Below are 26114 nucleotides of genomic sequence, written 5' to 3'. Positions count from 1 at the left end.
AGACAGGTTCTCTTTTGGCTCTATGCCCAAAAGGAAGGAAAGGTATCTTTATGAAATGACTCATTAAAAACATAAAGGTATAAGGGCAAAAAAGGTAACATTAATGTGAAATACTTTCGGGAGAAATCTATGACAAGGAAGAAGAGTCCATTCATTTTTATCAAAATTAACACTGGAAAATTAAACCAGAAGGGATTGAAGCTTCTTTATCTTTCTGGTTAAAATGATTGCCTTCAGAAGGCTTGTTCTGAATGAAAAGAAGGAAAGAAAAATGAACACTCCCTCATAGAAAATGATAAAGAATGCATATCCCTCTGGGGGGATCCTTGCTGGTCCTGTGGTACTCATCCACACTGAGTATGCCATTAAGATGGACCACAGGTTACAGGACCAAATTCTTAGCTCAGTGGTTCCCAAACTGGGGTTCGTGAAACGTTAGAGGGGGTTCTCGGGAAAAAGAATCCCTAATGGCAGACAGAGCTGTCCCTAAGAACCCTGGGCCAGCAGCCTGGAGCCCCTGGACTTCCAAGAGCTAAGCAGATCAAAGCAAGCATATCTATCACACTGAGGAGATTTAAACTTCAAGACTCCTTATAAGAAATGGAAAGGGAGGTAGATATTTTTTGCTGCTTTTAATATTAAATAGGAAACTTGTATTGTTTTTAAAATTATTATGAAGAACAAGTTTAAGCTTTGTTGTAACGAGCGTTGTTTGCATGGACTGCTCAAGACCTGAATGCTTGTGCAGGAGGAACTCTTGGAGTTGGCTTTTTAAACACCTTCATGCTGTTTCACATCTGATACTCCTTGATGAAACATAGGAGCTTTGTCTTATAACAGGCTTATTCAAAGTGATACAAGCTATGAAAGTGAAATCTTGGAAGAATGTTGCCATTTTCATAATGTACCATATATACTTGTTCATAAGCCAAATTTTTTTAGTAAAAAAGGGAAGCATCAGAGAAGGGAGTCGGCTTATGAACAGGTATAGAGAGGGAGAGGTGGGACACAGGCCCTCCCCCCCAACAGAGGGAGCAAGGAGAGGCAGCACAGCCAACAAAGCCAAAAGGGAAGAGGTGAGGCCAGAGTCTCTCTGCTTCTGGCCATGCTGCTCTCCCACTCAGTCTCTGAAGCAGCTGCAGCTCTGGGGATGACAGGCTGCAGCCGTGCCACTTGGCCCTGCCTCCCAGAGCAGACTGTGGCCGCGCTACCCATCCCGCCGGAGCACGCTGCGGCCATGCCGCCTGGCCCAGCCCGCTGGACCATGCTGCAGCTGCACCGCCCAATCTGGAAGCCGAAGCAGGCAGCAGCCGTGCTGCCCAGCCTGCCGGAGCAGCTCCAGCCAGGCCAGAGATATCCTCCCTTGGCCCTCCCCAGGTAAGGTAGGACAGGATGGGATGGGGAGAGTGTGGGGGTCCCGGGCTAGGGGTGGGGTCACGTGGGGGGTGGTCACAGGGGATACTCCCCTGACTCCCAGCTTCTCCCCCTCAAAAAATTTCCCCACCAGTTGCTGTCCTGGAACGTCAGGGTAAGCAGCTGGCGCGCCGGGACACTTTGTTTACTTAGGTTTACCTCTGTGCCTGTGGACGCTCGAGGTAAACAAACCATCTCGGTCGGCCAGTGCCTTATCCTGATGGCCTGGGAGCCAAAGTTTTTTTATAATTTTTTTTTTTTTTTTATAAATTTGGAGATATACCTATCTCCTAGAACTGGAAGGAACCTCAACGGGTCATCGAGTCCAGCCCCCTGCCTTCACTAGCAGGACCAAGTACTGATTCTGCCCCAGATCTCTACATGGCCCCCTCAAGGATTGAACTCACAACCCTAGGTTTATCAGGCCAATGCTCAAACCACTGAGTTATCCCTCCCCCTGACCCCTGAATTATAGGGTCAGTTTATGAACAGGTTATTAAATTTTTCCATTTTTATGTATCCACCTTGGAGGGGGGGGGTCAGCTTATAAACGAACCGACTTATGATTTAGTATATATGGTAATACAAATACTGAAATGATAAATCATTAGTGTGTAATAAGCGTGTTATAAAAACAAATTTTATATTTCCAAGATCATTGCTTTTATAATTTATACTCAGGTAAAGGAGAAAATCCCTGGAAATACTCATTTTTAGGAGGGGGTTCACGAGACTTGACATTTTAGTGAAAGAGGTTCACAGGTTGTTAAAAGTTTGGGAACCAGTGCCTTAGCTGAATAAAGTCTATTTAGTCCAGGATGCTGTCTCCAACAACAGCCAGAGAAACGTTCCAGGACAGCAACTGGTGGGGAAATTTTTTGAGGGGGAGAAGCTGGGAGTCAGGGGAGTATCCCCTGTGACCACCCCCCACGTGACCCCACCCCTAGCCCGGGACCCCCACACTCTCCCCATCCCATCCCGTCCTACCTTACCTGGGGAGGGCCAGGGGAGGATGTCTCTGGCCTGGCTGGAGCTGCTCCGGCAGGCTGGACAGCACGGCTGCTGCCTGCTTCGGCTTTAGAGAAAGAAACTTCACAGTAGGTAGATATGTAAACTGGTCGCCAAGAAAGTTTCCTCTTAATTCCTGAAAGCAAGAGGGTTGCTTATGCCCTGAAGTTTAAGGGTTTATATCTCTTTCAAAGCTTTTTAAAAAATATTTATTATAACAACACAGAGTATGCTGTTATATAGAAGTCTAATCTGTTTTAAAATCCTGCTAAGCTCTTGGCCTCAATGACATATTGTGGCAATGAGTTCCGCAACCTATCTGTAAAACTAAAGGTGAGGGAGCTGAAAACATTTCTGTATCTCTCTTGAATGATTTAATAAGTAACAATAAGGTGAACTTCTGGATTTTGTCCTTTGAGCTGGCTCTCTCTGCTTGCAAGGCTCTCAAAAGACACGCTAGGGTCTGACAAGGCAGCATCAGTGGAATATATTTTCTTTTCATCTTCTTAATAAAAGCCCTGAAAGCATGGACAACACTAACTCCCTGACCATCATCAATGCATAACTGAGAATTGAAAGGGCAGATGCTGCAGCCTATACCACCGTAGAGACGACCGCACACAGCTTTCTGCCAAAAAGGCACAAAACTTCTGCTATTCTAATAGAGAAAAGAACAGATTCAATTTTCATACTTCCTCTTTTTACTTCTTCAAAATGCATAGAAAAAAATTTAAGTGGTTTTGCACATTTAGCAACTCTTTTTCCATTTAAGACTTTTCTCTTTACTCTTGAATTCTGCACACTATCGAACAACCAGCTACATTTTGAGAAGTATGTATTTACTGACAAAGTGTGCCAACATCCGGTGCACTTACGTGTTCAAGCCATAAAAAACATACCCAATGCTGACTATTAGTTATTATTATTAATAATAATTATTGATATTACCATAATGCTAGCCCATAGCACTATGCCTACATGCCAAGCTGAAATACATGGTACTCCTACTCACAGCTCTCCTTGAGTCATATGTCCCTCCTGCCAGTCAGTCACATGTACATAGGATTTCTCTTTGCACTCCAAGAAAGGGCTCTGTGTATGTGTGCTGGTCTTCTGCTGTGGTGATGGCGTAGCGAAATGTTAGTGAGGCCTCCACACAAACACAGAGCCCTCTGCTGGGATGGCGTGTCCCCTCCACAGTGTTCCATGGTGCAAAGGGTTGGGAAGGTGGCACTTCTAGGGCACCCTACTCCTAAAAGGAGTGATTATTCTGTGAGACTTCCATACCAGCAAGAGCAGCAGCTGGGCTCCCCTTCTAACCTAGCAGCACTGGTGGCAGTACTGGAGCAGTCTCTGCAGACTTAGGAAGACACAACTGCATCGGTTTACACTCAGTTTGTGTTTGGAAGACTATCTTCACAACCGTAAGGATCAGAATTTTTTTTTTTTAATGAAAGCTAAAATTCTGCAGAAGCTAATGGCATTCACCCAACAGAGTCCTACTCCAGATGGGGAAGTGGATTTTTCAAACCCTGGATGAGTCCATATAAAACGAATAAAATAAAACACTCCTCAATATCAGTTTAGTCAATGCCAATGACTGTCAGGCATGCGGAGTTTTACTTAGAGAGCAACCCTCATATTGAGAGTGCTTTAAAGCTGGTTTCCAGATGGCCTGGACCATAAGGTAAAGTCTCCTATATTACTTAACCAGGTTCTGATGGTCTCAAGTGATGCCCTCAGGCAAGCTTTACTCTGAATATTCCTAACTTCTCTCAATTCCATACACTATTCAGGGGTCCTCAAACCTAGGGTACCTCAAGCCTCTTTTGCTTCAACATCTAAGTGTGAAGCACAAAAAAACGTAAAACAGTCAATTAAATCAGTAACTAGTATTTCCCCCAACTAAATTTCCAAAAGAAAAAGGGACATGGTGTAATTTCAGAACAGCAGTAAAATCCAAGAATGATGCATTTGGGGATGTCCGAGCATCTGGCAGCCAGCCTGTTAGAGTTTAAATGACCTACAAAGATTGTTAATTTAGAATTTGTGCTGAATATGCTCCTCTGCGCCATGCTATTTGGGGCATTCTGCACACACTGCAGGGTTAATTTATATTTCAAAACTCTCTGTTATTCACCTTTCAATGTATTTTATTTTATCTGCATAGTGCTGTCAGCTGAAAACGGTAAATACCACAATTGGAGGGACTTGTACTGCACATTCCAAGGAAGTTTTAGATCCATAGAAATTGTGCAAAATTCAGCAAGTGACCCTTCAAACCACAAAGGGGATCCCCAACACTTCTATAAAGTTATTATAGTCAGATACTTAGAACTATATATCAGCAATTCCAGAATGCAAAAATCTCACAGGAAATGTCTTTTGCAACTGAGAATTTTTCATCAGACGAACATGGTAGCAGGACTGCAATTTTATGATTGAGAACATTTCATTCCCATTGATTCCACTAGGTTAGTTCCATCTCCCCTTTCAATCTTCAAACTGAATACAGAGTAATCTTCTTCCCTAGGACTGTTACTTCCCAAAAGATACATTCCCCCAGGTTTCAGGAGAATGGTTAAATATACTAGTCCCCACCTCAAACAGATGTAATCAGAATCTAGTTCTAAGCATTAAAAACTAGTACAGTTTTGAGTCTGTTGGGATGAGCTTTAGCTACTTGGTCTAACACCAATGTTATCACTAGTGTAAAGTAAACCAAAGTTTCCTATTCAGGGGCAAAAAGGATATTAAGATTGTTCTCTATCTCGAGCTTTCTGGTTAATATTAAAAAATATGGGGTATGTAAACAATTTTCTTTTTAATAAGAGAGAACATGCATCTAGTACTAGTACCAGTACCAGTACCATTACCTCTTTCTTCCACTAAAGAGAGTCTGATTCCTGTTCTAAGAGACACAACTTAGATTCCCTGATCCGCAGTACCCACTTCCTTCATCCATACAAGTACACCTCACCTTGGTTACCACGTTATACGTGAAACCATGTTATATCGAACTTAATTTGATCCTCCAGAGTGCGCAGTCCCACCTCCCTAGAGCGCTGCTCTATCACGTTCTATCCGAATTCGTGTTATATCGGGTCACGTTATATTGAGGTAGAGATGTAGTAATGATGATCTCCTTCCCCACAAGATAAAGTGCAGCTAGATAATTACTCAGTTTCAAGGCTTCCCTAATTAATACAAGAAAGTTGACAATGTCCTACTGTGCTTAGTATCACTAAATGGTTCTTCAAAAAAGTGTAGTGAAGCATAAATATTCTGAATATCTGAACAGTTAATATTACTTTCATCCCCGATATAGTGATATAAGGCATGGACTGAGGGAGGGATAATATCCTCTTGGAATAAGAACTTCTAAGTAAATGCCATCAGTGTTGAAGAATTCTTGATTAGACTGTTTTTGGTTTGAGGAATATGTAGTACGTGATATAGTGTTTAGAATGGAGGAAAAAACGATTTTAAACTTAAAGAAAAAAGAACAGAGATAAGACAATCATGGATTCTAAGCCAGCTGAGACAATTATTACATGAACTAAGGTTTTTAAATCACTTGTTCTACTTAAAAATTGAGTAAAAACCAAGACTTAACAGAAAAAGAATATGCATGCACATGTGCGCACGCGCGCGCACACACACACACACACATACACACACACACACACACACACACACAGAGCTAAGATGAACCTTCCTGGAGCAATAGAATACCAAGAAACACCAAGGAAAAACAACTATTTTTCAAGTCTGGAGTTGACTCAAAGACAGTTGTCAAGCTGAATATATGACAGACTACACATCTTGACACCACAAAAATTCCAAGATGTTACCTTAAGTGGAGGTATGTCACAGTTGTGACAAATGCTGTTTGTACACATGGAATGCAGTAGACTCACTTGCCCTGATAGTGACTGACTGTCTTATCCAACATTTCCAGCTATCTCACTTGAATTAAACTAACTAGCCTGTGTGACGGTCTTTTTACGTTCCAGTAGCTAAATGGCAATTTTATGGGGTTCGGAAAATTTCTGAAGGCCCAAAACGATTAAACACTTTTTGGTGAAATATATTATCTCTCAACCCTCCAAAAAGACTGTCCTTGATCAGCAGCATTTTAGAAAGGAACATACATGCAATTTAGCTGGCAGAAAAGATCGAACAGCAGCAAGTGAAGACTTCAACATGTTGAAAATAACTGTTGTACCTTGGTGGAAGTGGGGGTCAATGGTTAATTGAAGGTGCCCTTAATAGCTAATACATCCTAGCTATAGGAAGGATCCCTTTGATATCAATCTAAGCATTTGTTTAAAATTCAGAGTTCACAGTGCACAAACACACAATCTTGACTTGTCCTTTAACAATGAAGCTGCTGAGGTCTGCAAGAGAAAGGTTGGATTTCAACTTCTGATTTTTTCCAGATTTAAGAAGTAGCGCTGCTTGAGTAAACCCCTCCGACTCTTTCACCCAGTAGCATGTTTGATAACATTTACTTTGAAGAGACAGAGAATTTATTCGTAAAGCTCTTCCTAAGATGCTCCTTTGAATTAAAAAACAATGAAGACATCTCAAAAGGACTTTTAAAATGCAAATCCCTTTTGAAGTATATGCAGCAACTGTCAAAGGCCCAGGATGCAAATTTCATCAATGTGGATACTAAGGTAAGTCCTTCGTGGCAATGACTGAAATACTAGCAGTGTTCCAAATCCTATTTAAATCCCAAACTGGACTCTGCTTCCCCCAGTATATTGACATTTAAGGAATGGATCCTATAGCCTTGTTTCACTGACATGCCTACTTGATGTTTCCTGAAGACTCTTTTTTATGTAAAAGAAAAACAGGCCATTCCAGTACGGCATACAAGCTACAAATATTGCAAAAGACTGAAGTCAGAGGCCTCAATAATGAACGGTAATTCCCCAGATTAGTAGTGGCTTGGGTGATGCATTCAGTGAAATCAGATGCAAATGGTGGAATCAGCGGAAGGAGAAAAGTGGCCTGCTTTTACAATTGTGACCCTTGTCAGTTGATCTGGCCAGCACTGTATAAGGTTCAAAGAAACCTCTGTCCTGTCCTTTTGGCCAGAGGTACTAAAGTAATGCAAGTCCAGATGGTAGGTGAAGATGATAAAAGGTTCATAAGGGTTTTCATGAAAGAAGTTAGATTTGCCTCAAACTTCTTGCTTCTAAAGCCCTGCTAATCTCATACTGAGTAAAACAAAGTTTAAAAAGACAGCAGCCTGAGAACAGTTAGCAGAAAAGGATATGTTGAAATGGCAAAAATGCAGAAGACTAGGTAATTGGCTTAAAAGACTTCAAGAAGCTTTAAGGTTTTTTGCCTGTTTCAAAGTAGCTTGTATCTTATTCCCATTAAAGTTTCTACTACAGGATTTACTTAAAAAAAATGTTCAGCCTCAACAGTTTTTCAATAATACTATATTAAGAACAAACTCCAGGTATGGTACCAATAAAATAAGACTGGCATAACAAGCAACCAGGCTAAGAAGAATCTTGTTCAGAAGATTGGGGCAATTGGAAAAAATAGGTCTGAACAAGTGAAGTGTAATTATTTACTGCCATTTACTGATGTGCAATTAAGAATCCTGGGTGCACAGAATGACTGATATGTCTAACCTGAAGCCGAAAGTGAAATATGGTTTCTCCAGTATGGATGTCCAGCAAAAAATACATCTTTTTTTCAAATGAAAACTGGCCTCCTATCTCTTTTTACTGGTAAATGCCACCAAACTGCTTTTGTACTCTGTGCTGCACTTTGAAAAGTGCATATACAGATTTAGTCAAGTGTATGATTACTCAAATGTGGTATGCAGTAAAATTGGCTGAACAGAGCCACAGAAGAAATTCATCAAAGAACTGGGCTAACTGCCATTTCCTTTGTTGTCTGGAGGTGTTTAAAAGAAAACTGAGACAGGAGTGAGGTTTTCCTTGGACAAGTCACCTTAAGAAGATTTTTCCTAAGCTGTAAGTCACTAAGTACTGCATTTATATATGTTAAAAATCTAAATAATTTAATACAGTACAATGACCTTCATAGAATACCAGTACTGAAAGTTAAGAGTACGGAATTCAATATGCAGTTAGTTTTTAAAATACACAAGTGTATTTTAGAAGTATTTTACGGAAGTAATCACTAGCTAAAACTTAAGTTACCTCACATTCCATCCACAGTAGTGCACCAAGTAAAGGACTTCTCCACCTTCGACATCAGAATCTTTAATACTAGCTTCATACATTTTTTGATTTTTCCCTCGTCCATACCGCACTTGGACTTTCATGCCTGGTGGATAGCATTCAAACTCTTCTTCCTCATTGTTGTCATTGTTGTCTTCCTCCTCCTCCTCCTCCTCCTCTTCCTCCTCCTCCTCTGCTTCTTCTTCATCTTCATTTTCCTCCTTATTCGTGTCATCTCTTGAAAGGTTTAAAAAATTGTAGAGTTAATAAGAGATACTTCATAAGCTTTTCAGTTCCAAACCACATATACTGATAAATATTGCGGATGCATTAGAGGCTGGAAACAGCAGGCTCCATACATGTGAAATTGCCTCAGTGTTATATTAGTATTATCAACTAAAAAGAATAGAGCAAAGCACACATAGAATATAATGACACTAAGATGCTTTTACAGCAATGGAAGATTAAAAAATGATGGTTTAGAGAAAAAAAAATCCATCAACATCTGAGAGAAGTGAAGTTGTACTGTATAGTATAAAAACTGTTTAATGTTCTTAGCTTTTATTATTCAATTCTGAAATCCTTCATGTAGTCCCATAGCTAAAATATCTATGTTTCCACCTCAAACCCATTCTTCTCAACATAGAGAAAACATTCTTAAGTTTCGTTTTTCAAGATACAAGTATTACAAGTGGTAACTTTCTAAGGCTGGCTACCATATAAAGATCTGTGCTCTGCTACATCCATTGCCTCACAATGGCCATGTAAATGGGTCAATTCTCTTTTGAAAGGATTGCCATTAAAGCAAGTTTTGTGCAACAGATCCTAAATATGAGGATTTGAAAAAATATCCAATATATAACCTTGTTATTCTTTGCTAAAGGTTTTCAAAAATAAAATAGCCAAGCATACACATATACACACACACACACACGTTGAGACCCAAAAATTTCACGTGAAGTCTCTATAATTTCAGGTGTGATTTTAGAAACATAGGGCCAGATTTTCAGAGGTACTGAGCACAGATAAATCCTGTTGATTTAAATCAGTGACAGCTACAGGGTGTTCAGCACCTCTGAAAATCTGGTGCTAAGTTTCTAGAGATGGGGCCCTTAATCTCTAAACATTCTCTAAGGCACATTCTTACTGGATTTTGGGACTGTCCTTATTCCTCCATATACAACCTATAATAGATCCATGCCACCCATGGAGTTCTTAAAAATCATAGGTTCCTATCAGTTAAAAGCTGAAAAAAAGAACAAATGTTCTTGCACAGTTTAAAAACTGTACATGAAGAGATACAGCTATCAGCCTTTGAGTCAACTTCTGTTTTTAATATACAGTACAAATAAGAAAGTCTATATTAATATTGATATGAGTCTATTTTTCCATACGACTGTACAGGCAAAAATATTAATTTAACACAGCCACTTTCTCTCTTGAAAGAGATCAAACAACATTTTACTCTTTTCTACCAAAGGCATGTGATCGATATCAAATCACAACTCTTTAATTAGCTGCCATGTGATTTCTAAATAGTGGGCCAAATTCATCCCTAGCACAACTGCACTGATTTCTATGGACTTGCACTAGGAATAGATATGGCCCATTGCATGCATACATGCATATGCCATCACAAAAAAATTAAAACTCCCAGAGTGCTGAGATACTATATTATCAGTTAACCCAAAATATATCTATTAAATTCAATACACACCAAGGATAGAGAGGACTCTACTGAACAGACACTTCCAACCTTAAAAGTCTACAGAGTTTTGTATTAATGAATATCATATTAATTATACAACATACATCAAATAGTCTATTTTGCTAATGTAATTAAAACCACCAAAGTTATTAAACTGAAATATCAATAAACAGTTACTTTACAACTCTTTTCCTCTCCAATCTCTCCCATATAGTCAAATACTTGACCCAAAAATTAACCAGAAAACACCCACTAAATTCCCAGAGACTAGGATTTGGCCTATAGGCTGGAGAATTCCTTGACAATCATGACCTAGACTTGTCTGGTATTTAGCTTTCAATACAGTGCTCTCCAAGTGCTCCAGTGCTGCTGTAATTTACAACTCCTAGCAAATTGCTGCTCATGGTTACTGTAATTTTAAGGATTTACAAGAAAAAAGTTATGGAAACAAAAGTATCAGACTGGGGTTGCTCCAGAAGCAAGACATGCCTGAGAGTTTTCAGTGCCATGGAGATTTTCTGGCAATTTTAATGAAATAAACTTTATTGGAGCGAAATTTTTCAAGACCTGATGGCAGAATCCTTAATGATTTCTGAAAGAGGAAAATCATGCTTGAAAAGGAGAAACAAGGACTCTTCCAAAGTCTGTCCAATTACGGTGCAGCCGACTGTGAAGCAACCCACAGGCCTGGACTAGTTTGGAGTCTCCTCTTATCACGCACCAGATATGGTGGCTTTCTTGGTGCATCAATGGATTTCATGCGAAAATAGACTCTACAACAGTCTACCAGGACCTCTCTGGAGGGGATATTTTGAAACCCTCATTGTAAAGCTGAGCAACCTGGTGAAGTAGGTAAGGTGGAGAGCGGACTGTAACAGGTAGAGGGAAATGCCAGGAAGCATAAGGAAATGTCATCAGAGATGGTTGTAGTTAAGAGTGCAGTGAGAAGTGGCCTTGTTAGATCGCAGAGGTTGGAGAATCTAGAAAACCAAACAAAAGCCAAGAATATTCATATTCTGGGACTAGTAAAACTGCCAGATTATATCCCTGAATGAACTCTGGAAGGAAAGGAAAACCAGGAGTTGCAAGGAAAGAGTGGAATCTGTTTTATGAAGGCCATAAACTTCTGTTTCAAGACCTCAAACCCAGTCATGAAGATGAAGAGAAAGGAACTGAATGCTGTGAAGCAGAAGTTCTTAGAGACAATTGTGGCCAGGGCAGTCCAGTGAGCATTGTAGAAATCTCATTTGGCTCTATATGCATGCATGTGAATGTCAGATTTCTTGCATTGCTGTTCATTCCAATTCTAATAAAAAAGGAAACAAACAAGACTCTTGGCAGCAATTACAATCTTAAAAATAAAAACAAACAAAAACAAACCAACCAATAGTCATGACAAAGCTGCAGCGATATGAAAGCCCCCTCCCTTGCACAACAGGAGAGATGCATTTATATTCAAAAGGCAGACAATGGAGCACTACCATAAATGGTGCATTACCATAACTGTGTTCCAACAACCCAAACAATACCAAGGAGCTGGTGAGAAGGACTGGGTTGTAAGCAGCTCACTTATTTAAATTACAGCAACCAGCTAAAGAAACCCACAAACTCCATAGAGTGGAAGCTTCAGTCCTTAGAAGCAGAAATCAAAGACAGGAGGGAGCATTTATAATTATAAAATATCTGGTAATAATAAAGCAAATATATTAAAATGTGTAAACACACACACATACATTAATATCACAAAATTCAAACAATACAGCGAGGGAGTTTAAAATATTTTAAAACTACTTAGAATTATAGGTACCATAATTTACTCTACAGTAGCATTTCTGTCAATACAGAGGCACATAGGCCAAATACAAACATATCCACTGTGCGGGTATATTAACAAATAAATATGAATGCATGAAATAGTATGTGTTATGTACTGTTATGTACTGTTATGTAGGAAAGTGCTATACCCTGTAATCTTTAGGGCCATTGTGTCTAACAGAAAGAGTGTTACCAGTCCTTATTGTAAAAGTTCTTCCCAGCATCTTCAGCCGATAAAACTTCATTTGATTAGGGTTGTTGCACAACCCCAGGATGTAGTCAAAACCAAATCTCATCATATATACAGTACCAACAACATGGCAGCATATATAAATAATAATAATTAACAAATGTAAGACTAATGTAACCAAGCGTTAAGTTAATATAGGGATCTGCAGGTTTCTAGAGTGCTGAATCTTCTCTCAATTTTATTTATCCTCGCTTGGTCAAAGTCAGAATGGCCCTTCTGAAGTGGGAAATAATTTTCATTATTTGAACACATTATCTGGCTTGAAAGGATGGGTTTTTTAGTTAAGACTCTGAACCAAGACTCAAGGAAATTTTGGGTTCAATTCCCAGCTCTGCAAAAGATTCCATGTGTGACACCGGCAAAGACATTTAATCTTTTCTGTACCTCAGTTCCTATAGTTAAATGAAGATAAGAACACTTCCTGTCTCTCAAGTCTGTTTAGAATGCAAACTCTTTGAGGCATGGACTGTCTCTTATGTGTTTATATAGTGCCTAGCACAATGGCTCTTTATAATCTTGGTTGGGGCCTCTAGCTGCTACTATAAAAATAAAGTATCGGGGGGGGAAAAGGTTTTTGGGGCCTCCATCTGTAATTCTATAAATATGATGAAGCATCAGGGGACTGGATATTAGGTATACTTGAGATAGGCTGTCTAAATATAAATGCTGAACTGTTGACTTATTACTACTGCATATCATTTTAGTTTGCTGTTTTTAAATCTTAATATTTAGATTTTTGTCTCTCAGTTTGCTCAGTTTCATACAAATGCTTTGTATGAATATACCGTTTGGCCCTTTATTTTGTTTGACCCAGGAAAACAACATGGATTACAACACATTAATATAGCGTTCTTTATGTGGGACTCAAATGTAATCATGTTTACTGTAGGTTTCATTACAAGAGTAATAATATGGAAACATTGTCACATGGTTAAAAGGTAGGAAAACGAAAATATCAGAACAAGAGAGGAAGAACAGACAAAAGAGGATCACATTAGCTTTGGCATACACTACTATTTCTAACAAATTCTGAAGACATCAGGGAGCCTTAGGATGATCCTCCATATCTTCCAGAACTGCGAAAGAAAATCCTCCAGGGAATTCAACTTCTGTTGACAATCCTTGGCTTTTTTCGCTATACCAATTACCTCCCGACTCTTATGTCTGAATCAGCTGCAATGCTTCCAAATCCTTAAACAGCCTCCAAATCCTTAAACAGTCCCCTCTCCAATGCTTCTATTTATTTCAAAAGGTGTATCTAGAGCAGTGACTCTCCATCCTTTTCTTCGTAGACAGAAGAGCCCATCTTGACCCCCCATGAACCTTCTCGCTGTCAAATCTCTAAATCCCCTACCTCTCTTGCAGCTGTCTGTTAATGTACTCAGTGGTAGAATTACACTACTACTACCACCAAAGAGGAGGTTACTTACTTGCAACTGGAGGTTTTTTCAGATGTGTGGTATTTGTATTCCAAATGTGGGGTGCACATGCGTGCCATGCACTGGAGGCAGCAAGTTCTCTCAGCAGCATCTGTTGACCTGCATGTGCGTCCCCTCATGCTTGCAGCTGAGGGTATAATAGGCTGTGCGGAACACACTTCTCCAGTGACTCTCTTACTGCTGAGTAGTCCAGTCTGCAGCAGAGGGAATGGATGGTGGGTACTGGAATACAAATAGGGACCACAGAACTCAAAGAATCTTGAGTTACAGGTAAGTAGCCGCCTCTTCTTCTTTGAGTGATTGTCCCTATAGGCATTCCAAACGTGGGTGAATAGTGATCAGTGAGGAGGTCGGTGTGAGGAAGGGAGAGAGGAAGTGCAGTCTATAGTACAGTGCAATCCGCTGCAACATCCAGAGCCAGCCCTCGGGTCATGCCATAGTGAGATATGAACAAGTGTACAGAGCGCCGCGTTACTACACGACTGAAGTCTTGCCACAAGATATCCACTAGGCAGGCCAATGTGGCTGCTTGCGCTATGTAGAACGCGCTGTAACTCTGTGAGGCAGCAGTACATTGGATAGCATGTAGCATTTGCAGATGCACCTGGAGACCCATATGTAGATTTGCTGGAAGCAGAGTGCTTGGGCCTTGGACCAGTCAGCAATGGTCACAAACAGTTTTGTCAATGTGCAAAAGGAGTGGGTCCTCTGGAGATAGAATGCTAGTGAACGTCGAGGAAGTGCAGGATCCTCTCTGCATAGGAGACATATGGTTTGGGACAGAAAACATTGAATGCACTGATTGAAATGGAACTCCAACACTACCTTTGGGAGGATCTTACGGTGGAGCCATAAAGAAACTTTATCCTTGTGGAATACAGTGCAAGGGGGGTTAGCCATCATGGCCACCAGTTCGCTGACTCATTTAGATGAGGTAATGGTCACTAAGGATATTACTTTAATAGAGAGATGGGAGAGGGAGCATGTTGCCATTGGCTTGAAGGGTGGCTTTGCGAGGGCGGACAGAATGAGATTAAGGTCCTACGGGGGTGTGTGCCAGAGTACTGGTGGGAAGCTACTGAGGAGACCGTCCCTGAAATGGATGGTGGTGGGATGCATAAACACAGAGGTACCAGGCCATGAGGTGAAGAGGGCCCAGATTGGGATGCCATACTTGGCCCTGATCTTGTGTGGGAAAATCGGAGGTGGAGTCGTGTACGGGTGGAGAGTCTGAGGAGGTCCATGAACCAAAACTGATGGGGCCAGAACAGGACTATAAGTATTATAGTAGCTCAGTCCCGGCAAAACTTGCATAGCACTTGTGGGAGGGGAATGGGGAGAAAAGCATAGTGGAGTTCGCCTGTCCGGGGAGAAGAGCTTTGTCTTACAAGTCCTCCCATATGGTTCTCCTGGAACAATAAAGGGGCAACTTGCAGTTCTCACAAGTGATGAAGAGATCCCAGAACGGGGTGACCCATTTGTGGAAGAGTTATTGGAATATGGCACTGTGCAATTCTCACTCATGGCCCAAAAGGGAGTTTTGGGGGTGGAGGGGTCACAAAGTTATTGTAGGGGGGTTTGCATACTGCTACCCTTCTGTGCTGCTGCTGGCGGCGGTGCTGCTGTCAGAGCTCCCAGAGAGTGACGGTTGCTAACCAGGATTCCAGCTCCAAAGGAAGAGCCGCTGCCAGCAGCAGCACAGAAATAAGGATGGCATGGTATGGTATTGCCACCCTTACTTCTGCGCTGCTGTATTCAGAGCTGGGCCCTCGGTCAGCAGCTGCCACTCTCTGGCTGCCCAGCTTTGAAGTCAGCAATGCAGAAGTAATGGTGGCATGGTATGGGATTGCCACCTTTACTTCTGTGCTGCTGCTGGTGGTGTGCTGCCTTCAGAGCTGAGCGCCCAGCTAACAGCCACTGCTCTCCAGCCACCCAGCTCTGAAGGCAGTGCAGAAGGAAGGGTGGCAATACTGTGACCCCCTAAAATAACTTTGCGACCATCCTGCAACTCCTTTTCGGGTCTGGACCCCCAATTTCAGAAATGCTGGTCTCCCCATGAAATCTGTATAGTATAGGGTAAAAGCACACGAAAGACCAGATTTCATGGTTTATGACATGTTTTTCATGGCTGTGAATTTAGTAGGGCCCTACACATAGTGTTTGATGCACTATTTTCAAAGGTGGATGGGCTCGGAACAGGGGGAGGGAGACTTGGCACTGCCCTGCTTGTTGATGTATACTACCACTACAATGTTGGAGAGTAGGTTGAACATGATGGGACTGAATGAAACAAAGAAATTCCTGGAATGCAAGATGGACTGCCCATTTATATGCATTCTGGCCTCTTGTGGCGGCCAGATGCCCTCAGTTGTGTGATGCTGTAGATGGGCTCCCCAACCTGCGAGGGAAGCATCTGTTGTGATGGTGGCCTGTGGGTTGGGATGGTGAAGGGCTAATAACCATGATCTTGGCAAGGTCGATCCACCAGGTGAGGGAGGCCAGAATCATCTGGGGACAACTCTGGCCTCCAAAAGGTCCATGTGGTGTCTGTAGATGGAGAGGAGCCACAGCTGGAGGCACCACGTGTGTAGACACGCAGCGGGGTCACGGAGGTACAGGCTGCCATATGTCCAAGCAGGGAGAGACAATGGTTGCCCGTGGTGCCTGGGTTGTGGCATAAGTCTGCAATTATGGCCATCAGCATTCTGAAGCAATACATCGAAAGGAAGGCCTATGCTGCAATGGAGTCAAATCACGCCCCATAAAATTGATCGCCTGTAAGAGCACCAACTTCACTGATGCAGATTTGTGCTGCCATGACAGAAAAGATCTTAGTGAAAACTTGCAGAGCCATCACTATGATGAAAGGGATGATTCGGAATTGGTAGTGATGGTGTCCCATCCCTACGCAGAGAAATTTCCGGTGGGCTGGGTGAATGTCAATGAGGAAGCAGGCATCCTTCATGTTGAGAGTCGTGAACCAAGCCCCACGGGGGAAGAATGGGATAATAGATGCCAGAGTCACTATGTGGAATTTGGATTTTCTGATAAAGGTGTTCAATAGCCAAAGGTCAAGAATAGGGCAGAGCTCTGCATCCTTCTTGGGGATGAGGAAGTACAGGGAGTAGAAACCTCTCCCCATGTAGGGATATGTCACATGCTCTATGGTGCTCTTTGCAAGAAGAGCATCTGTATCTTGTTGGAGAGTGCATTGATGGGAAGGGTCCCCTGGAGGTGTCTAGAAGGAAAGGGGCTGATGCGGGGGAAGGAAAGGAACTCTGTGGAGTATTTGAGATGGATAATCTTCAGTACTCAGTTGTCCGTGGTGCTTTTGCCCCAATTGTGAATGAATGGGGCAAGATATCCCCTAAAGATGATATGGGACACTACAGGTGGCAAAGGAGAATGTTCACAGTTCTCAATCAAACCATCACAACTGGCACTTTGGTTGCGGGTGGGTTGAGGAGTTGGCCATGGTGAAGGCTCTGGGTCGCTGTTTCTGGGACTGGTGTCACTTGTGTGGGGATTTCTTTTGCCCCTCGTAGTAGGCCAGGTAGAGTGTATACTGGTGAGGAAGGAACTGCTGTTGCGGGTGCCTGCATTGCGGAGCTGGGGTGTAGATCACTAGGGAACATAAAGTGGCGCTGGAGTCCTTCAAAGAGTGAAGGGACCTGTCCGTCTTCACATAAAACAAATTGTCTTTGTCAAAGGGGAGGTCCTTGACAGTAGTTTGGACCTCCTGAGAAAAGCCAGATGACTGGAGCCATGAGCGCATAACGACTCCAGTTGCAAGGGAGCAAGAGGACATGTTGGCTGCATCAACCACCACTTGGAGGCCCACCCTGGCGACCAGGAACACTTCGTCTACCAGTGCCTGAAACTGCTGTTGCTGGTCTGGTGGCAGCTCATCCTGGAACTCTACTAGCCACATATAGTTATTAAAATCATACCTGGCTAGCAGAGCTTGGTAGTTTGCAATCCGAAATTGCAGGTCCAATCGCTTAGCCACCTGGTCTGGAGAGGGTCAACTTTTGTATGTGCTGGCGCACCCATTCCTCTGCTGCATGCACAAGAAGAGAGGTGAGTAAGAAAAGAGGAAGTCCATTCCCTTAGCTGGGATACAATACCTCCACTCTGCCTGCTTTGGAGTGGGAGCATATGAGGCAGGGGTATATCATACTGCCTGTGCTGGTTGGAGAATGGCATCATTGATAGGGAGAGCCATCCTAGAAGGTCCCTGAGGCCTGGATGTCCAGGAGCTGGGGTTGCTGGTCCTGAACCTCCTGCAGCTGTATGCCCAGTCCACTGCCACCCTCTGTAACAGGTCCTGATATTGCCTTTGATCATCTGGGGGAGAGAGGAAGGGAGGAATAAGCGCCTCATCAAGTGAGGAGGAAGCAACCATAGGGATCAGCAGGACTGGCTCTACATCTGCCTGTTCCTCTGAGCCTAACGGTGCTGGTGGAGGAGCCTGGGCAGAGTTGTATGAGGCTCAGCAGGATGGATAGCACTTGTGGTAGGAGTCCCAGGGTGCCTAGTGCAGCCAAGAGGATGGGTCCTGGGTGTGCATTGGGCCCCAAGTGTACTAATATGCTGGGTCATATGCTGGTGGATGGGGAGGCCAGGGACGTGAGTCTGAGCTGCACCAAGCCATTGGAGAGAAGGATGGTTCTGGCTCAGAGAAATCCTTGGCCTCTGAAGATGCCCCTTGTACTGGTGGAACCAACAAAACGGATGGGACTCAGTGCAGTGTCCGGAGGGGCCTGTCTGGCAGGAATAGGAGCAGTTCCACTGGAGTGGGGACCTCGCAAGCGAGCGGGGGTCCGGAGTGGAGTGGAGAACCAATTCCTCTGCTGAGAGAAGGGGCTCCCAAGGGCCTGGAGTTTGGGGAGCGCTATTGGAGATGCCAGAAGACCTGGTATCCACAGCCTGGCTGGCCTAGATGGCATGAAGGTGGCAGTGAGATGGGCAGTGCACATGCCAGGGATTGCTCTGGGTGAGCGGGTACTGGGTTGACCATCGGTACCACCAGATCCCATTTCCATTTAGCTTCACCCTCACCTAGGGAAGCTTGGGTGCTAGTGCAGCAGTGTTGGTGAGTGACATCTCAGCCGACCTGGCCTGGCTTAAGGAGGAAACGCTGCACTTAGAAGCAGCCCATAATGGAAATCTACTCTTATGCCCATGAGAGTGCTTCTTACTCTCATGCCTGGGCTTCTCTTTGGCCATCGGTATTGCTGGATCCGGGGCACGTGAAATGCTGGGAGGAGCACTCACCACCCGTGATGGACGCTCTTCTCGTGGTCCTGGAACTGAGTGAGCATTCGGTATCATTGCTTTCTCCATTAGATATTTTTGGAGGTGGACCTCCCAAGCTTCCAAAGTCTGGGGCAGTAAATATATACAAATTGAGCAATATGATGCAATGTGAGCCTCGCTGAGGCAGTAAAGACCCCACTAGTGTTCATCATCCAGGGAGAACAAGTGTGGGCAGGAAACAGTTTTTAAACCCCGGAACGCACGGTATAGTCCCCGGGGGATGGGAGAGTGTATCCCAAAAGGGGTAAACCATCACTAACTAACTAACAACTACTATATACGGCTATCTACAAGAAGGAACAACTATAAACAACTATATACAAACTGACCAAGCCACTGTCTTAGCGAAAAGACTAAGAGCACGAAGGAACAATGGTTCCAACTCTGGGCACATGGTGGTACGAGGCAACTGGAGAGGCACTGACCAGCATGGCCTATCATACCTTCAGCTGGGAACACGAAGTGCCGCATGACACATGTGCAGGTCATCAGACATTGCTAAGAAAACCTTCCAGCTCCAGAGTCATGGCGCGCATGCTCACCTACACGTTTGGAATACACATAGGGACCCATCACTCGAAGAAGAACTGCTGCGTGATTGTTTTTTCAGAAATTTTTAGACAGGTCAGTCGAAAGAAAACAAAGACGACTTTTGCACACTTACACATCAGGAAGTTGGAATAGGTTGTTCAACATGAAGTACTGGACTATAACCTCACAAGACCCGTTATTAAATTAATGTGGTTAAAGCATCAGCCTAAAATTGTATCCTTCAGCACTTTTAAACTGGGAAAAGGGCCAGCTTGGGGAGAAACTGCCTGAGCTCTACAGCTGACCTAAAATCTACTTCCAGTTTCAAGGATGAGAGTTAGGAGACTCCTGTAGTAAGGAGAGCTCAAGAGGGATTGTCTGAAGTATAACCCAGCTCTGGGAGAAGGGCTGCGGCCTTCAGGACAGGAGAAGAAACTGACTTTTACATGGAGCCAGAGTGAGTGTGAACTGGAGAGGCTAAACAAGTGAGTTATGTCTGTAGAACAAGTGAATAGGTTAAACCATGTAAAGGGGTATATGTTGGAACTGTGAATAAATCAGATTCTGCAAACAGTTTGAACTAACCTGCTCTGGGCAATTGTTGAAAAAGACCCTAGGGGTGCTGAGTGCAATGCACCTGCAGGGCCACAAAAGCCACAAGAGGATATCCTAGAGAGGCATGCCCCCATGACACATGCATACAGAAATACAATGCACAGACCATATGGCTGAGTTCCTATGTATGATGCCATATAAATGTACTTGGTATAAATTGATCTTTTTGTGCTTACACTAACAGTGAAAAATTTAAACTGGTGTTCATACCAGCGGTGCAAGGAAGACAACGCATTTCCCCCCCTCAAATAATTTACTTTACACAAAATTAAACTTTACTGTATGAGTTACCTTTAATGTATAGTGCTTTATTTGGTTCAAAGCCAATCAATATGACTGTCAGCCAGCCACACTAACCCACATCTTCCTGTGATATTTTAAATCCCTCTCCTACAATTTGACATTCATTCATTACAAAACCTTCAAAATATACCTCTTCTGACAAATAAAAAACTAGAGACAAGGTGGGTGAGGTAATATCTTATACTGGACCAACTACCGTTGGTGAGAGACACAAGTTTTTGAGCTTACAGAGAGCTCTTCTTCAGGTCCTTCACCCACCCTGTCTCTCTAATATCCTGGGACCAACACAGCTACAACAACACTAAATAAAAAACTATGCTACTTTATGAAGTACCAAGAGAATAAACTGCAAAGGGCAGAAGAAACACACTACATCTGTTAACCTGTTACCTCCTGTATGTGAAACACAGCTGTTGACTTACTTTCTTACATATTCTTGTCACTAAATGTCTTAAAAAGAATCCCTATCTAATGGTCTCCATTAACATGCCTATAAAATTTGCATTCCCTAAACAAAAGGTTACATATCCACATGCACAGCTGGTAGTAAGGTACACAAATGCAGGTTTTTGTGCATGCAAAGATATGCGTTCACAGTCTTGCTGTCTGGTATTTCACTGCTCACCTTCACATACAGGGCTAAGTTTTCAATGTTATTCTCACTATTAAGTGAGAAAGATCATCTTAAATCACTTATCAGAGGAGTAGCCACGTTAGTTTGGATCTGTAAAAAGCAACAAAGAGTCCTATGGCACCTTAAAGACTAACATATGTACTGGAGCATCAGCATTAAGGTGCCACAGGACTCTTAAATCACTTAGTGAGGCCCGCTCTTATTATTCATAGGTTCACTCAGAGGAGAAAATTGCTATCAGATTTTGATCTCTATTTTATGTACCATGAGTTTTCCCCTAGTTTTTAAAGTAATTTGTTTAACTTTTTAAAAGAGCTATTAGTTTATAAGACTTTTTTTAAAGTCTGCTAAATAGCATTTTTTTCCATATTGGCACAATCTGCTAGTCTCAATTCCTAGGAAAATTTGTGGTCAAGTGCTAAAAAGTGGAAGTATCAGGATCACGGGAGTTCAAAACTATGGGCTTAGAAAAGAAAATATTTTGGTTAGAAATACATAACCATATGTTCCGTCAACAACCAAAAATTAATTGAGGATCCAGTAGATGTTGGTCAAGCAAGATTCTGGTTCTCTCAAAGAAAGAGTCCAGAAAATTTCAAGCCAATGAAAGTTAGAATTCCACCTGCAAGTACTAGCAAGCAGACAATGTTGGGTGTGGACTAGTCCAGTACTCCCACTCTTAGTGCTCTACGCTAGTAAGCAATAGTCCAAAAAGAGATCCAGCCAATGGCACCCAAAGCCAGGCAGGGGCTGCAGAGACAGCATAGTCAGGCCAGGAAGAGGAGCATGCAGGAATGGAGCATCTTGCATCTCTCAGTTATGATCCTCCAGCACTATAACAAGAGCTAGTTTGAAGGGCTCCAAAGAGACTCTTATCTGGCCACCTCTAGGCCACAGGAACATCAATATAAACAGTGAAATGTAAACTAAGGAACAGTGAAGTGTAAATTAACTCTAAGGCAATACTCAGGAACACAGGAATTGCCAAACTGGCTCAGCCTAGCCGTCCTTCTAATCCAATATTATGTCTCTGCACTTGACTACTCTACCACTTAAGTCAATATAAGTTATGTCGCTCAGGGGTGTGAAAAAACCTCCCCACTGAGCGACATAAGTTACAGTGACTTAAAGCAGTGTCCACACTGTACTATGCTGGGGGGAGATGCTCTCCTGTTGACATAGCGCGTCTTCACCAGATGCGCTACAGCAGCACAGCTGCATTGGTGCAGCTGTGCCAATGCAGGTTGGTAGCGTAGACTAGTCCTAAAATAGCAGCAAGTACCAGATACTTCAGAGGAAGGTGCAAGAAATCCCTCCAGAGGGCAGTTATGGAATAAACTATCCACAAAGAAAGCTTCTTCCCAATTCTGATTAGTTAGAGCTTGGCTTATGCCCTAAAGCATGAAGTCTTGTATCTGTTTCAAAAATCTTGCTTGCTTTTTTAATCTTTGTGATAAAAAGTTGATATTTTTGTTATCCATATAAATGTCCAATCTTTTTAAAAATCCTGCTACGCTCTTGGCCTCAATCTTGAGGGGGTAAATTCCATGGGATAATTGTTGTGTGTGTAGAAAAGTACTTCTTGTTACTAGTTTTAAATTTGTTGCCTTTCAGTTTCATTGACTATCTATGAGAAATCCCCTTACAAAAAAGAATGTTGGGCCAGACTGTTTCAATATACTTTATATACATGGCATGTCTCCACATAAGGTATCTTTAAAGGATTTTTTTTTCTGTCAAATGATTCAATTTCTAGGAAGCTAAGAAATGTCATATTGAAGAAAAAGACCATTTGGTCTTCATTAATTACAAAATGAATAATTCAATAGACACAACAGAGGAAGGCACCTAATTATGCAATACTACACTGAGGAAGCTGGACGACATTTCTTCCTGACACTAGCAGTGTTAATATTATGTCCTGAAGTTGCCAGACTGATAGCCTTTTGCCATTTTATTCTTGGACATATTAACTATGAGGGAATTCTAATTTAGGCAGAAGGATGAGTTTCCAAAACCCTGGAAAGTTCTCTTTGAAACAGACAACCTAAGAGTGATGCTCCACATACTCAATAAGAACACTAAGACACTAACAAGAACACTAAGAAACCAATTTTTCATTATCTTCTATGGCCCAGAGATTGTCTACCTCTCAAGAAGCACATAAAGGACCCTTCATATACATCAATCCTTGCCCACAGAGAAGGGGTGGGGAGATGTCAGCTATCTCCGCTGCTTTGTCTCCCTGTCTTCAGATCAGTGTAGACTACTCACAGACTCATAGACATGGTCAGGATACAAGAGTAGCCAGGGAATAGCACTGGAGAGGAATTAATGTGCTGCAGATATCACACTTAACCTCCCCTCTACACAAAATAAAATAGAAGTGAAAAGCTCGAAAGTTAATACCACCTGATTCTGTATTAACTTTTGCACAGAGCCCCATTGTGTTGCTGAACCCATGTAGAAGGGATTACAGGAGGGAGGTCAGCAGGGAAACCCTGTTTCAAAAGGACTGAGTGATGAGACATTGGTAGGTGGAGTACAGGACCTCTAGAAAGACACTCCCGGCCTCCAGCAGATATCCTAAAATCAGCAAGGTGGGACTGAAATCCTGCATTCCTCACAATGGAGCAGTCTGGTAGAAACAGTGCAAGGAGAAACTCATGGAGCTTCCTATCCTCTAAGCAAGACTTCTCCTCATGTAGAGAAACTAATCTGGTCCCAAGTTAAACAGATACAAATTGTTGAGAATAGTTTTATCATTTTATTATTTCATTTACCATTGTTATTTGGTCAACATCAGTATCAGAAAGATGTCCCACATTTTAAAAAGGCCTTACCTGGTGACATTTTAAAGACACTGAGCCAAATTCAGTTCTGAAGTAAGAGGCATAACTCTCTTCACCACACTTTTTCTATTGTCTGGGTAGATTTCCAATTAAAATGTATCATCTTATATTTTAACTATGCAAATTATTTTACTCTACCTAATATATTTTTTGTATAATCAGTTATTTACTATCACCTTTCTACATGGTGAAATGTGTCAATGATGCAATATTTACACAATGGTTTCACCAATTTCCTATGGGCCAAATCCAGTGCAGTGCCCACATTTATATTCCAGGCTCAGGAAACCCTTCCATGGTATAGTGAATGGAATTTCCATAAAACACAGTTCTAGGGCATTTCTGCACACCTTCTTCACACCTGCAGCTCAAAGACACAAGTTCTATCATCTTTTGGGCTGTTTTCACCCTCAGACGAGAAAGGAACAGGATGTGTCCCCAAAACACAATGGTTTTAGGATTTCCCAACTTTTGAATAGCGCTCAGACACACTACAGTGTACATGCAGTTCTTGTCAAGGATGTAAGTTGTTAGCTATGCTAGGTCTAATAAAGAACTGTCCATTCCATTTTGACCTCAGGGCAGACATTTAAAGGCAATACATGGAACAAATCTTTTTGCGTTTAAATATGAAAACCTTTCTATCCATTGCTTTATGGAGAATACATACACACATGCATGCAGGGAGGAATGTTCTGCTTCCCTGTTCCATCCACTGACTAGCTGGGCCCCGGCACCAATATTATTTCATTTTATTTCACTTGCAATCGCCTTCTCTTGTGAAGAACTGGAAAGGAGTATCTTCTGATCCTGTCAAAATCATCCCTTACTCAACCAAAGATTGCTACTGAGAGATGCAAGATACTCCCTTCCCATAACAGTGTCTCCATAACACTCCCAAGAGCAAAAGGTGGAAAACAGAAATCCACCCCATACAGGTAGCAGAGCTGAGCAAACAGCAGGCCACTAGGATGGACATCTTATTTTTTTAATCAAATAGACTTAAGTTATTTATACTTTGTATGATTCCCCTTGCTCATTGAGTTTTAAATATTTAGGCTCTGAACCTGGAAAGACTCATGTAAATGTTTCGCTTTAGCAATGTGAGTAGCCCCACTAACTTCAGTAGGATTATTCATGGTGCACGAAGTTAAGCATATGCTTATGTCTTTGCCGGATCAGAATCTCACAATATCGTTTGATGTTGACGTTCAAACATACTTTTAACTAAAACATTAGTGACATCAGGTTCCTTAACTTAAAAAACTCCCTCTTACCCTGATTTTTCTTTTCCTTCAGCTTCCATGTTCATGTTAAGAATTTCCATTTCTTTAATATTCTCTTCCTCTTTAACTCCCAGATTGGCTTCACCTTCTGTTTTGGTTGAATTGAAATCCTTTTCCTGGTCAGACTGAGTATACATAGATTCTTGCAAGTTTTGTTTGTTTTCCTAAGAAAATATAAAAATGCAGTTAACCTACAATAGAAATCAACATGACAAGCATTTGAAAAAAGGCAGACAAAACACACTTAACCAACTGGCAGAAATAATTCAAAGTTTTAGGATTGTTACCATTCCCAGTATATTCTTTGTTATTAAATAAGGACTAAATTTTGCAGAAGAATTGCTTGAGTCAGAGCTACAGAATTTAACTTTAATGTTTTAAATAGAAGAAGTATTTAAAGTGAAGCCGTCAGAACAAATCCGCACCCAAATTTCTTTAAAAAAAAAAAAAAAAGCTTTAAAAACACTCAAGACATTCTAGTTTCCCTTACATTTCATTCAATTCCAATGGAAACAATCTCTGAACAAAAAACAAACATTTTCTTCTGTGTGGCTCAAAACTGTTTCATTGTGCCAAATTCCCGAGAATCCAAAAGCGAAGCTGACTAGAAACTAAACTAAAAGTAAAACCTACTAATCAATTTTCATTCTCTAAGCTGAACAGCACTAAAAAAATTAATAGCATTCAAATGAAAAATAAAAATATTTTAAATTTAGTCATCTTTAATAA

General features: G+C 41.9%; 1 protein-coding gene across 1 annotated transcript in view; it reads right to left on the bottom strand.

Annotated features, from left to right (window-relative positions):
* The window catches only part of ARID4B (AT-rich interaction domain 4B), a 194169-nt gene that overhangs the window by 35934 nt on the left and 132121 nt on the right, over window positions 1-26114 (bottom strand). The window contains exon 16 of the mRNA XM_050951541.1: window positions 25377-25549. Within this exon, the coding sequence (XP_050807498.1) occupies window positions 25377-25549 (173 nt within the window). The remainder of the gene's footprint in view (window positions 1-25376; window positions 25550-26114) is intronic.

The sequence above is a fragment of the Gopherus flavomarginatus genome, chromosome 4 (genome assembly GCF_025201925.1).
Source record: "Gopherus flavomarginatus isolate rGopFla2 chromosome 4, rGopFla2.mat.asm, whole genome shotgun sequence".
Lineage (NCBI taxonomy): Eukaryota > Metazoa > Chordata > Testudines > Testudinidae > Gopherus > Gopherus flavomarginatus.
The sequence above is the reverse complement of the archived record's forward strand: the minus strand, read 5'-3'. Positions and strand labels throughout refer to the sequence as shown.